General features: G+C 41.9%; 1 protein-coding gene across 5 annotated transcripts in view; it reads right to left on the bottom strand.

Moving 5' to 3' along the window:
• Positions 1–349: 349 nt before the first annotated feature.
• The window catches only part of LOC116253606 (uncharacterized), an 86,053-nt gene continuing 71,258 nt past the window's right edge, over positions 350–15,144 (bottom strand). For 3 of the 5 annotated variants that reach the window (XM_031628517.2, XM_031628518.2, XM_031628519.2), the window contains 2 exons: positions 1,514–1,611; positions 350–1,434 (listed from right to left, as the gene is read on the bottom strand). In XM_031628517.2, the coding sequence (XP_031484377.1) occupies positions 1,302–1,434; positions 1,514–1,611 (231 nt within the window). In that variant the 3' untranslated portion in view covers positions 350–1,301. The remainder of the gene's footprint in view (positions 1,435–1,513; positions 1,612–15,144) is intronic. The other 2 variants (XR_004172494.2, XR_004172495.2) reach the window with 2 other exon arrangements.

The following is a 15,144-nucleotide window of genomic DNA, read 5'->3' as shown; positions in this document are numbered from 1 at the left end:
TCAAGTGACAAGGGCAACAACCTCTTATGCTGCAAAAAAAAAAAGGTTACTTATGCGCAAGTTGAAGGTTACTTATGCGCAAGTTGAAGTGTAGGACAGTGCAAAAAAATGGTTACTTATGCGCAAGTTGAAGTGTAGCACAGTGCAAAAAAGTGGTTACTTACGCACAAGTTAAAACTGTAGCAAAGCGGCCCTCTGATACACTGAAGACAGACCATGACCTTAAGGGGACAAAGAGTTGTGAAGGATCTTTGGCACTCTACCGATCTAAGTTTCCCCCACTCACCCAGCACATAAAGAAGTTGAAACTGACATGACAAAATGCAGCAGAACTGAAGCACTAATACCATGAACAATTTTGACAATTATTAGAAAGAAAACTCCCGGTAGTAACAATGAAACACACATTCTCGTCATCAGTATCTCTACTGATCTTTTACATGACACCTACAATTTGCCTCCATGATTACAGCAACAATAAACAAAAAAGAAGGAATTTACGATATCAGCAACAACTTATGCAAGAAACTTGACCACCAGACAAGCAGGAATATGTTCTTTCTTCTCCAACAGTCTAGTCTCGAGATAACTTTGGTTGGCAGGAGTAATTCCTTTCCAAACCATAAACCCGTAGTACCCAAAGTTTAAACCAACTTACGGGTGAAGCTTCCCTAGGAGTTGTTCTACACTTCCATATCAACTTAACAATAGATTGATTATCAACAAACAAACCGGCATCAGTTGAAGTGTACGTGCATGTGGCTCATCCTTAACTTGATTTTACCAAATCTGCGGGCACCAACAAGCTCTTGGCAAGCAGAGTTTTAAGCAGCTTGGTTTGTCGCCCAGCCATCAAGAATATGACGTCATATTTCTACGTTAATGCTAATATGATACTCCAGAGCAAGGATACAAGTAGTCCAAATTACAAACATACTCTGACAAATCTTATGCCAAGTCAAATTTTCTTTCTTGCAAAATCTCCACCAACTTAAACAACAGTAGCGACTACAGGACTGATGACAAATTTGAATGCGGGTGTTGCTTATCCAAGTTTTGGTGGCACAGCTTGAGATTTTCCCTCCTTGAAGAGAAAACAAAAGATAAAAAGGAATCCAACCATCTGAGTCAATAAATGCAGTCTTACTAAGTAAACCAAAGTGGACTGAAATGAAAGTCTGGCCCTCGTTCTGGCTGGCAGCAATAGACCCACAAGGCATACACAGTCATACCTCCAGAATAATTATTGGTTGGAGTTGCAGATCTCCATGAAATTGTAACAGAACTGACTATTGGCCTCACTAATCAGTTTTCGAGCGTAGATCATCCAACTCTTGCAGTGCAGCTGAACAGGATTCCACGACAGATGAAACAATTCTCTTTTGCAAATCTTTGAAATCCAATGCCAACTTCACATCCCAACTTATGGTTTCCCTAAGAAAGGAAGCAAAAATTGATGTCTTTTCAGTTGTTCTACTATAAAAAAGCTTGCTGATTAATGGGACACTCGTACCTATCAAATTCATCGCAGGTCCCACCCAGTGACTCCAACATGGAACTGAAGATAGACATAATTGTTTCCAGCACAGCCCTTTCAATATCGGACTTTTTCTGGGGATGTAGAAAGAAAGAAATAAATAAAATGATCAGTTGCTGCAGTACCCTAAAGGAAATGCAAATCAGGTTTTGTTTTAATGGATTAGGCGAAACCTACGTCACCTGAGTGTGTGGCGCTGGTGCGGATAAAGATGCCAGTGCGAATGCGGCAATTTTTTTAAAAAAAATTTAGGTAAGGGTGTGGTCAAGATGTATATATATGTGTGTGTGAATATATGTATACAAATCATTTGTTACATAGTTATTTAACTGTTTAGTAGCCTTATTTATTTATATTTATAAATAATTTAGTTATGTGCATATCTAAAATGGTCAGTTTTGACCTGGTTCGGCTGACCAAACCGAAGGTGCTGCATCAGAGAAGCACCAGCACCAGCGTCGACATGGTTGCAACATAGGTGTGGTAGCCATTTAGAAGCACCCATGTGACCTATGTCACATAGGTACGGGTACGGGTACTGACCATTTTCAAAAAACTTGGGTGCGGGGGTACGATCATATATATATATAAACAATAAGAAATACTTAAAAAATATGTATCAAAATAAAGAATATACATCAACATAAACAAATAAATAACATAGAAAATATATATCAACGGCTCTTGCAGTAGTGTGTTTAAGAAACCTATGAAAAACTTTAAATATATGGACAACCAAGCAGCCTCCTAGTCAAATATGAACATCAATCGAATTTTCACATCCAAAGAATAGAATAAAAAGTAAGGTAGAAAAAATTAAATCAAAATAAAATTAAACAGTTTGGATCTATAGGTACCCAAGTGTCAAAGTATTCATTTTGGGTACGGGTACGGCAACACGGGTACGTGGACCTTACTAAAGTACCCATGTGACTTAGCTGATGTGACATAGGGCAAAACAAATGTTAAAAGACCACCCCCATTATCTGGGGACAAGATGGAATCGGAGATGGATCATCTCTCATTGGTTATATTTAAAGCAATTTTGAGCAGTTAGCGAATATGCATGCACACATAGATGCATGTTCCCGCATGACATGGAGATCAGGTTTCCTGAACTTGTCTAGAACAGGTCACACGTATGACATAACAAAGCCAATTAAAATGCAATAAGAAAAGAACCCCACATTTTTCCCGATTTCCATATCCAACATATGAGGAACGATTATAAGCCAGTCAACTAACTACATTGCAAAATTACAGGAAACCATGTGTTACAGCCGGCAGTCTTAGAAAGAGAAAGTTCATCTTATTAACTAAACCTAATCTCAATATACATAGATTAGGGCAGCGGTAGAGACTTACAAATAACATAAACCAAAAATAGAGAAAGGTTTAAAGAGAACTCCTAACTATTAAATATTGCAAAGAACCACCTAAAAACTTAAAGTCTTTTATATCCACACTCCCCCTCAAGCTAGAGCATACATGTTAATCGTGTTCAACTTATCACAACATCTAGGGAAACCACCAATAAAAAGAGCTTTGATGAAGACATCTACAGTTTGATCTTTAGGTGATACATGAAAGGTGGCTATGGGTCCTCCTTGAACAAGGTCCCAAATGTAATTGCAGTCCACTTCAATATGTTTAGTTCTCTAATAGAAAACTGAATTGTTTGCAATATATGTGGTTGTTCTATTGTCACAATACATCATCGTGGGAAGAGGAATTGACACACTTAAACTAGATAGCATGGATTTAGCCCAAGTCATTTCAGTGGCAGTTTTAGTCATAACTCTGTATACTCAGATTTTGCACTAGATCTTGGCACCACACTTTGCTTTTGGCTTCGCCACCCACAAATACACAAAATCCTGTGGTAGACCTCTTGTCTTCGATTGAGCCAGCATAATCAGCATCACTATATGCTTCTACATCCAAGGTCTTGTCTTTTGTAAACAAAAGCCCTTTACCTGGAGACAATTTCAAATATTTGACAACCATTACAGCTGCATCTCAATGAACTTTCATGGATCTTTCCATGAATTGACTTAGCTTTCATACTGCAAAGCTAATGTCTGGTCAGGTCTGGTCACAATAACATAGAGGAGCTTCCTAATAGGAGATCTGTATTGTTAGAATTTACAATGTAAGTATACATACATGTTTTTGTATCTACTATCATATATCTTAAACTCCTAGCAGTTTGATGTATGATTTGTATATATAAATATATGTGTGTATACATAGGACTTTTTGTAACTTTTTGTATTTATTTTTTTCTTTATTTTTCATGCCTTTTTCTAAACTTTTTTTTTCCTTTGTTTATTAGAAAGGAAGTAGTTGTTGGGAGCTCCAACAGCCACTTCCTCTTCCTCTTTTCTTCTTTACTTCCTCTATAAATAGGACACTTGGGACCCTTGTTATTTTAAGGCTTTTTGGCCTCTCTTGTGTATTCTTCTCTTGAGATTAATATATTTGGTATCTTCTCCTCAAGTTTGAGGTTTGGTTTTGTATTATCTATTGAAGTTGTTGGGATCCTCAAGAGTGTACCTCTTGAAGCATTTGCATTCTCAAGTTTGGGCCTGATTTACATGGTATCAGAGCCTTCTTTTGGCTCTTTGTCTTGCTGTTTTTCAAGCTATTTACTCTTTCTTTGGAGCTGTAAAGCACTCCAAGTGTTCGATATATTGCCGGCTGTGATTTGACACAAGAGGGTGTTGTTTGTTTGCTGGCCTCTTTTGGTGATATTTGTGACGGGATAAAGCTTCCTTGAGGTGAAGATTGTAGCAGTTTTTGGCGCATCAAAAACTTTTATTTTTGTGGCTGTTTTTCATCCTAGCACTACATCAATGTCTCCTCTACAAGGTACACATTATGGATGAAAGAAATTCTTCTACTCTTCTCCTAAACTTACTTCATTAAACTATGTTTCTTGGGCAAAAACTGTTGAACATTTCATTAGAAGTAAAGGCTTATGGGGACTTGTTGATGGGTCTAAAAGTGAACCTCAATTAGTCCTAACCAAAACCATAGATGGTAAAACCCAAGAACTAGATGGAGTTGAAAAAGACAAGGTCATGAGTGAATACGAGAGAAAATGGGAAGAGTGGAAGATAAGACATCACAAGATTATCACTTGGATTATTGCTTGTGTTGATACTACAACTATGGGCCAAATAGCAAAACATAATTTTGCTCATGAAGCTTGGGAATTCCTCAAGAAAACCCACACTATGAAGGATGTGGCTTACATGTGCAATCTTCAAATGAAGATTGCAAGTCTCCAACAAGGGGATAAGTCCATTAAGGAATACATTGGAGAAATGGAGCAATTATGGGACGAACTTGCCCTATTTGAACCCGAATGGTATGATCCAAGAGACATTGGAGTAAGGGAAAAACAAATTCAAAGGGAAAAATTTTATAAATTCATTCTTGGTCTTAGACCGGAATATGATGGAGTCAAAACCTCCTTGCTTCATAGATATAAGGTGCCATCTATGAATGAAGCCATAGCGGAGCTTCAAATGGAGGAGAATAGACTCAATTTTTGCAAAGAAAAAAGTGAAAATGTTCTTGCTACTTCAAGACCCGGCGCTCATATGAGAACTTATAGACCTCCTCATTTTAATCGAAACTATGAGAATAATGGCAACAAGAAGATTATATGTTTCCATTGTGAAGAAGAAGGACAGACTAAACCTAGGTGTCCTAAATTGAGGAGATTTGATAAAAAGACAAGTGTGGCTGGGACAATGTATGAAGAAAGCAATCGATTTGACCTAGACAAGCTTGTAAGTGCTCTTCAACCAAAGCTTATTGATGCTCTTCAACCACTTTTCAAAGGAGGAAGGACTTCTCCAATTTATGGAGCAACGGTGGCATCTACATCATCAAGTAAGTACTCTTCGATACTTGATTCCAGAGCTTCTTTTTATATGACCCCTTGTAGTTCATTACTTACCAACTTCATGAGCTAGCCAGTCATTTTTGTGAATGTGTTTCCACAATGATAAGAAAGAATAAGAAATAAGAGGTCAGTGGGTTGTGGCAATGTGTTTGGGAAATTTCCCGCCTTCGCCACTGGTCTCGCCTGCTCGGAGCACAGACGGTGCAAGGCCCCAAGGTACTGTTGTGTGATGTGCTTGTAGCGTTGGGCTCCCGCCTTCCCAAACTGGGTGTCCTAGGGAAGGCTGCGCAACTCTCCTTAGAATTCACACATCCATAGATGATTTCTTTTCTGCTGCAGCGTGAATGTATCCATATCGTTTCGGGCCACCACGGGAATTGTTTCCCAACTGTAGGTCGCCCGTGGTGTGCACGTGTCTGTGTTTGCACCCACAGGAACTGTCAATTCACTAAAACTAATGTAAATGAAAAGAATGTGAATGAAGTGAATATGCATGAAGTAAATGTAATTTTGAAATATGTTGATTGTGGCCATCGAGTGGCCTTTCCATGTCGTGGTATATGTGAGGGGCTTCCATAACAAGTCATTAGAATGTATGCCCTATCACGACATGGTAATGAGTTGCTTTCATATTTGTTATATCTCATATTTGAGCCCTTTCCTTAAAGGGTTAGGGATTTATTTGGTTTGTTGCCATATTGTGAAGGCTAAGCCTTCTGTTGTTTTATTTTTCAGGTTTTGGCGGACCCGAGGCAGCAACTTGATCAGATAGCTGAACTCACATCATACTAGGGAGGTTTTGGGTCTCTTGTAGTGCCGGCGCGTCTTGTTTTGATCATATTGATGTCTTGTTTTTGTTAGGCATCAATGTTGTGATTTGGGGCAATTTTGTCATATGTATTATTGGGGAGTATGTGTGGTTTTTGTATGAACTGAAAATTGCTATATAAATGAAAGTTTGCCCCTTTGTTTTGAATTGCATAGCTCATTTCCTTTTGAATCGTTGTGTCATCGCACCTTTGTGTTTTCTTTTTTTTTTACAAAAAGGTTATTTGAGGTCAAAGGGTTGGGGTGTTACAGAATGTCATCAAATTTGTTTCCCTATTGTGATTCTAATGAAGCATCAGATTCAATTCAGTGAGCATGGACCAGTCAAATGACACCTAGAACTTATATCACATGGGTGCGGGGTGCAAGTGCTAGTGCCGGTGCGGGTATATTATATAAGTAATTTTATTTGTCTATATTTTAGAACCTTTTTTTATAAATCAAGGTTACCTTAATCTCATACAAAATTCAAAGTAATTATCCTTGGTGATAGCAACATACCAACGCAAGTAATTATCCTTGGTGAGTAGAATAGTAGTAACTTGAACTGGAATATTCTCAATTCTAAGGTTCCTGACATTGAGCTGATCCATACAAATAGGTGTTTTCCTTGAATCTTCAATCCTAATCCAGTAGTAAACCAACAGAGAGTATATGTTTCACTGATGGTCGGCACTACTAAGGAAGAAGCAGCAATTCGCTGCAACAAGTACCAGAATCCGCTACGAGTATCATAGAAAAAGGCAAAGAAGCATGCAGCCAGTGCAGGCCACAACGGCAGCTAAGAAGACGACAGTGGATGATGGCAGTAGAGGCAAATATCCTTCGGCTGTTGCTGGTAGACATTCAACGAAAAATACAGCAGGCAAAACTATCGATGGGGGAAACACTAGAGCTCCACAGCAATAGCAGAGAAGTGACATTAGCACCGGCAGCGACTAACAGCAACGACGCTGGGAACAGATGATAGAAGTGACGCCACGAACAGTAGAGGCAGCGGCGATGCTTCACGGTAGAAAGGGCGACGGGCGATAGCAACGGTGGAACTTAACGCCAGTGACAACACTAGATGGGAAGCGACACTGGGAACAGCAGAAGCAACGTAGGAGCTTTACGGCAGGAAGGGGCGACAATAATGACACCTGGAACAACAGAGGAAACGTTGGAGCTTCACAACAGCAGAGGCAACGTCTGAGCTTCACTATAGGGGTGAGGGAAGAGGCAGGCAACGGCCTCAATAAGAGCAAAGGCGGTAGGATTGCAGGCTACCACTGCAGCTCAAGCGATGGCAGAAGAGTCCCAGCAACAACGATGGCAGCTGAGGACAATGCCGTAAGCAGCAACCTGACTACGGGAAATAGGAGACGATGTCGTGCAGCTCAGGTGAGGGCAAAAGAGTCCTAGTGGCAACAATGGCAGCTGAGGATGACGTTGTGCGAGAGGACGACGCCGTGCGAGGCAATTGCCGAAAATCCCCAAATGTGGATGCCGGCGGACAGCCGGTGACTAATAAAAAAAAATGGTCTCACGCACAATCAACACCAGAGACAGCCAGATTCACGCCCAAAAAATAAGCTCAGAAATTCGGCTCTGATACCATGTTGAACAGAAAAAGCACAGGGAACACAAAAGGTAACATGGAAAACCCTCAACATGAGCAAAAAACCACGATATCAAGAGATGATTCCATCGTTCATCAGTTGCTGGTCACTCTCTCTCTTAATTCTTATCCACACACTAATTAGGGTTACAAAGGTTACTTAAATAGGGCCCAACATGGGCTGTCCCTTTAGAATGTGTCGGATCGGGTCCAGACCATAACCAGTCATACATAACACGTCAACAGCTAGATAGAAAACAGATTTCTAATGGTGGTGATGAAGAATGGCATGATTCACATCCATGGGAGGAAAAACCATTTTCTGACACTGGAAGAGCATATCAATCAATTCATTAGTGATGGGTTTCTGGCGATGGAGAATAGCATAATTCAGACCAACATGATTCACATCCATGAGGAGGGAAAACTGATTTTCCAAGAAAGGATCAACACATTACGATACTGACGATGGGTCATTCCGACATTGGAAGAGCATATCAATCAATTCATCGCTGATGGATTTCTAGCGAAGGAGAATAGCATAATTCAGAGCAATATGATTCACATCCATGAGGAGGGAAAACTGATTTTCCAAGAAAGAAACAGCACATTAAGATACTGGCAATGGGCCATCCATCACTAATCAATGAGCTGCGACTACTGATAGTGGAAATGGAGGGCCAGAGGTGGCTGCCCCTGCTCTATTGTTGAAATGAAAGAAGCAACACTCGAGTCAACCATGAAACTCAAAAGAGGAGTCAAGACATTGAAGACATGAATAAAGAAACCTAATGAATTAAAGAGGCATTGCATCAATTTTCATTGTCTTTGGGGCAAAATCAGGCTATTCAAGTTTAATCACCCGATTTCACCCCAATTTAAGTGATTCAAGTAAAATTGCCTAATTTTAAATGAACTTGGAGTCAGCCATTGATGCAAATTGATCAAGAGCCGACTCAAACCGATATAATCTTTAGGACAATGTTGGGTGTAGCAAAAGTTTCCTCATTAGAGAATAATAGTTATTCTGCTATTAGCTAGTGCAATCCAACTTTTGGACTTTTTTTTCATGTTCATTGTCCAATTTACCCAAGTGTTTGCCTTTGCTATGTGCACATGTATGCATGTGTGTGCCTTGGAACTGTATTCTTCTCCATTTGATGCTTGAACTTATCATTGTTGTAACTCTTTCTTTTTGGTGTTCCATGCTGAGATTGAACTAACTGATGCAATTGCCACTGCATATAAAAAATGCCAGCTTATGTATGGATGGAAGTGACTGTTCACAGAGACGATGTTAGCTGTTGACGGATCTGGGTGTATGGGTCCGGGTCTGGACCCGATCCAATATGTCCTTGTTAGGGCATACTTATATCATTGTTAACCCTAATCTTACAGTTAAATGAAATCTTAAGAGAGAGAGAGTCTGGTCGCTAGTGGGCGCCAGTTCCTCCTCGTCCGTGGTTTTTTTCCTCTTGCTGAGGGTTTTTCCACGTTACATCGTGTTCATCGTATTCCTTTGTTCTTGATCTAAGTATTTCTACATGGTATCAGAGCCGTGAAGTTCCGCTGTTACTGGTTGGTCTTTTGCTTGTGTTCGTGTTGGAGGACTTGTTCTTGGCACTGTTCATCGCTCGACACTGTTCATCTCCCGACTCTGACGGGTTCCTTCCTGTGCCCGACGCACGCTTCCTGCGCCCGGCACTGTTCATCACCTGACACCTTGCCCAGTGTCGCCCGACGCCATTGGAGTCCCGGCGACTCGCTCGACGTTGTCTGGAGCGTTGGCATTTCGTGGTTCTATTCCAGCATCGCCGACGGGTCCCTTCCTGTGCCCTGCTTCTACCGCTGCGTCTCTCTCTACATCGTCCGGTGACCTGGTTCCGCCCTGTTTTGTGTGTCCGCTGCCTTCATCGCCAGATCGCCAGACCTTTGCGACGCTCGCAGTAGCTTCCTGCCGCTGCTTGTCGACCTGCTGCAGCTGCCCTCGTCTATCTTTTTGCCCGCTGCTACTCTTCTTGCCTACCGTGGGTGCTTCTCACTGCCGCCAGTGTCCCGTATTGCAGTCGGTGCCTCTGCTGCCGCTAGTATTCCTTGATGCCGCCGGTGTCCCGTGCCGCCACCGGTGCCTTTCCTGCCGCCAGTATTTCTTGCTGACGTTGGTGTTGTCCCTTGTTGCTGCCGCCTGATTTGTGATCATAGCAACGTCTTCCGCTTCGACTGTCAACACTGATCAGACCGAAATCGGGGCTTATAGAACTGAGAATGTTCCGGTTCAGGCACTACCATACGTCTTACCAAGGAAAACTATCTTAAGTGGTCTGCCGCCATCACTATGGGTATAGCGGGTCGAGGTCGTATTGCCTATGTGAATGGAAGTAAGGTTGAACCTGCTGCAAATAGTTTGGCTTGGGATACTTGGTTTCTTGAGACAACCAAGTAAAAACATGGATTGTAAATTCTATGTCATCTGATATTCAAACTCTCATTCTTCGTAAGAAGACTGCGAGAGATATGTGGATCATTTTGGAACAAATGTATGGCCAGAAGAAGAGGAAGGTTCGTGTGTATCAACTGATGAAGGATGTGTATAACCTCAGGCAAGGGGATCTCTCGGTTGCAGATTTCTATGCAGCTCTGAAATCCAAATGGGAGGATCTTGACTACCATTCAGAGGCTACTTGGCACTGTCTTGATGACCAGATGCAGTATGTTGCCAAAGAGTGTGAGAATAGGATATTCCTGTTCTTAGCAGGGCTAAACGATGAATTTGAAAATATCAGAAGTCAGATTTTTAACTCTGAAGAATCCTTTAGTATTGAAGATGTTTACTACCGTGTTGAGGCTGAAGAACAGAGAAGGCTAGTTACCCTTGGGGGAAAGAGGGATCACATATCCTAGAGTGAGAGATCTGCACTTGTTAGTCGTGGTCCTGGAGGTCCTCCCAAACCTCTTCGTAGATGCACTCACTGCAAGAAGACTGGCCATTCCGTGGATTTCTATTGGGAACTTCATCCAGAAAAAAGGAGTAACAGAGCAAGATCTTCTAGTGGGAAGACGCCTGTGTCGGAGGAGACCAAATCTAGTGGAGGCAAGGCCTCCATCTCTGCTGAACAACTTCGTGAACTGCGGGCTTATTTGGGTCGAATCGATGTCAATCAGGCTGAGACATCAGATGAGACGAAGGCTAATCATGCTCTTGCCATTGTAGGGGATAAAGGTAACTCCTGCTTGGGAGAATGGATTGTTGACAGTGGTGCTACTCACCACATGACAGGTAGCCCTAAATTGTTTCATGAGTATAAGTTGGCTTCTGGAAGGGAACGAGTATCTCTCGCAGATGGTTCCTCTACCTCTGTGGCAGGAGAAGGGAGTCTGTCCTTGTTGGACAAATTTCATGTGCGATGAGCATTACATGTCCCTCAGCTTCCCTTAAATCTCTTATCAGTTAGCAAACTTACTAAAGAGCTTAATTGTGAACTCATTTTCTCTACAAATCGTTGTGTCTTGTAGGACTTGGTGACAGGGAAGAGGATTGGGATTGGTTTGGCATCTGATAGCTTATATCGTCTTCCCATACGCGTGGCCATGGCCCTTATGACAGCGATCAGCAAGACAGAAAAGAGAAGAGAAGATTGTCTTCAGTATTTTTTGTATTGGCATGAACCCCTTGGGCATTTACCTTTTGGGATTTTGAGACAGTTGTTTCCCGATTTGTGTTCCACTTTGAATTTGTCTTTGATTCCTTATGATGTATGTCAGTTTGCCAAACATGTGAGGGCTTCGTACCTTATTTCTACTAGTTGTGTGAATGAAGCTTTTTCCTTGGTTCACTCGGATGTGTGGGGGCCTTCGAGAATTCATAACCGTCAAGGTTTTCAATATTTTATTACTTTTATTGATGACTTCTCTAGGACCACCTTTGTGTACTTGTTGAAAGATCGCAGTGAGGTACCTCATATCATAGAGACCTTTATTCTACTTGTGCAAACTCAATATGGTGGAACTGTTAAAACTTTTCGATCAGATAATGCCTGTGAGTATATGTGTCAGTCAGTTGAGGAGTTCCTTCGAAAAAGGGGGATTGTTCATGAGACGTCCTGTAGTTATACTCCCCCTCAGAACGGGGTAGCTGAGAGGAAGAACCGCCAGCTCCTTAATGTCACTAGAGCCCTTTTGTTTCAGAGAAATCTTCCCAAACACTATTGGGGTGATGCAGTTCTTACTAGTGCGTACCCCATCAACCGCATGCCCAGTCGTCTGTTGAATGGTCGGACTCCCCATTCCTTACTTCCGGGGAGTCGTCAATCTTTTCTTCTTCCCCCTCGTGTGTTTGGCTGTGTGTGTTTTATTCATGATCACAATCCCAATGTTAGGAAACTTGACCCTCGGTCTATCAAGGGTGTGTTTGTGGGGTATTCTTTCACTCGGAAAGGATATAGATGTCTTGATCCTACCACTGGTCGAGTTTATGTTACAAGGGATGTTACCTTCTTGGAACATGCCTCTTACTTTTGTGAGAATCCTCTTCAGGGGGAGAAGTCTGTGGTTAGGGAAGAATATTCTCAGGGTCAAAAGATTCAATTTACAGATTTTTTGGATTACAAAAAAGAAGAACCTATCACAGTTGATTATCAGTATGAAAGGGAGAAAGGACGTCCAGAACCTCTCACAGTTGTTGATGTGCTTGAGAAGGAGAAAGGGTGTGACACCGAAACTGAGAAGGAAAGTCATCGTCTGTTTGGACAGGTCTACTCTAGACGAGGTGCTCGGACAGAGGAGGTGACTTGTGGTGCGAGGTCTACTTCCAATCCCAATGCTATTCATTCCCTGGATGAACGACTCAAGATGGGGTTGAAAAAGAAAATGAAGAACTTCCCATTGCCCTGAGAAAGGGCGTCAGGTCATGTACTCAACACCCGATTGGTAATTTTGTATCATATTCTAAACTTAGCAAGGATTACAAGTGTTTCGTATCCTCTCTGTCTTTGGCTGTGATTCCCTGGACCGTTGCTGAAGCTCAAAGTGATTCCAAGTGGGTTGATGCTATGAAAGAAGAAATGGAAGCCTTGAGAAGAAACATGACATGGGAAGTTGTGAAGATTCCTGAGCCGGCTCACTTGGTTGGATCCAAGTGGGTGTATACTATCAAGTACAAAGCATATGGGAGTGTTGAAAGATACAAAGTTCGTCTTGTGGCCAAGGGGTTTAGTCAAAAATATGGGATTGATTATCTAGAGACTTTTGCTCCAGTTGCGAAAATGAAGACAGTTAGAGTTGTTATGTCTCTAGCTGTGATGAAGTGAAGGATGTATTAAGAATGCTTTTCTCAATGGTGATCTCGAAGAAAAAGTGTATATGCGTATGTCCCCCAGGATATGAAGAACCAGAGAAATGTTGTAAGCTGAAAAAAGATTTATATGGCCTCAAGCAGTCACCTAGAGCATGGTTTGAACGACTCAGACGAGTGATGCAACATCATGGGGTACAATCAAGGGAATGGAGACCACACTCTATTTGTGAAGAAAAATGAGGGCAGAGTCACTCTTTTACTTGTATATGTTGATGATATGATTGTCACGGGTGATGAAGAAGAAGAGATCTTCAAGTTAAAAGTGTTACTGGCTGCTGAATTTGATCTCAAGGATCTTGGCAAACTGAAGTATTTTCTTGGTATTGAGATTGCTAGATCTAGTACTGGCCTTGTGCTAAACCAAAGGAAATATACATTAGATCTGTTGGAAAAGACTGGTAAACTGAGATGTAGACCCGCTTCTACCCTACTTGATACTGGACACAAGCTAAACCTTAGAGATGGAGAGCTGCTCTGTGAAGAAGCTAAGGGAAGATATCAACGTCTGGTTAGAAAGTTGATTTATCTTACCCTTACAAGACCAGATATCACGTTTGCGGTGAATGTACTGAGTCAATTCATGCATGCACCTACTGATATACACCTGAAGGCTGTGGACAGAATATTGTGCTATTTGAAGAGAAATCCTGGCAAGGGACTCTTGTATGTGAAACAAGAGACTGTAGAGATTGAGGGTTACTCTGATGCAGACTGGGCAGGTTGTGCTGATACTAGACGGTCTACCACAGGGTATTGTGTCTACTTTAGGAGGAAATCTTGTTGTCTGGAGGAGCAAGAGGCAGGATGTGTGTTCTCGATCTAGTGCAGAGGCAGAGTATAGAACTATTGCTATGGGAGTGTCAGAGTTACTATAGTTGAAAATATTGCTGACTGATATCGGAATAGAGGTTGAAGGACCAATGAACATGTACTGTGACAACAAGTCTGCAATCAACTTAGCCAACAACCCTGTTCTACACGATAGAACGAAGCATGTTGAGATTGATCGTCACTTCATTCGTGAAAGGATTGATGCTAAAGAGTTAATCTTACCTTACATGAAGTCTGAAGACCAAACCGCTGATGTTCTGACGCAAGTTCTATCTTCACCTTCATTCGAGAGAAATGTATCCAAGTTGGGCATGTTTGATATGTATGCCCAACTTGAGGGAGAGTGTTGAGGGATCTGGGTGTATGGGTCCGAGTCTGGACCCGATCCAGTACGTCCTTGTTAGGGCATACTTATATCATTGTTAACCCTAATCTTAAAGTTGAATGAAATCTTAAGAGAGAGAGAGTCTGGTAACTAGTGGGCGCCAATTCATCCTTGTTTGTGGTTTTTTTCCTCTTCCTGAGGGTTTTTCCATGTTACATCGTGTTCATCGTATTCCTTTGTTCTTGATCTAAGTATTTCTACATTAGCAAAGAGTTGTTAGAATCGGGCTCTCATGTCCCAGCTGCTAACAGTGGAACCGCCCAATCCTCAATAGTTATGCACCAAAGAGAATTTACACTGTTTACTTTGTATGTTTTAAACTGTTAGCTTATGTTCAATATTTTTTCCACTATTCTTGTAACGCTTTATGTTTTCAGGTGGGCCGGATCGAGTCCAGACCCGGACCTGAACCCATTGGCGTGAAGGAGCCCGACGCAAGGGCTCTTCTCCCTCGCCTTTCCCTCTTCTCCCTCGTCTTCCTCCCGATTGCCTCTCGTGCCAGCGCAGAGAAGAAGAAGAAGATGGAGGTGGTGGCACTGGTAAGCCCTCTGATCTCTCTCCGCCTCTTCCTCTCCTTTCTATCTTCTCTCTTCTCCTCCTCCCTCATGCGCAGCCCTCTCCCCTTTCTGTTAGCACCCTCCTTTTCCCGTGCCCTCTCTTCCTTTATGCTCGAGCTCTCTCCTCGTCTCCTCTG

The sequence above is a fragment of the Nymphaea colorata genome, chromosome 4 (assembly GCF_008831285.2).
Source record: "Nymphaea colorata isolate Beijing-Zhang1983 chromosome 4, ASM883128v2, whole genome shotgun sequence".
Classification (NCBI taxonomy): domain Eukaryota; kingdom Viridiplantae; phylum Streptophyta; class Magnoliopsida; order Nymphaeales; family Nymphaeaceae; genus Nymphaea; species Nymphaea colorata.
The sequence above is the reverse complement of the archived record's forward strand: the minus strand, read 5'-3'. Positions and strand labels throughout refer to the sequence as shown.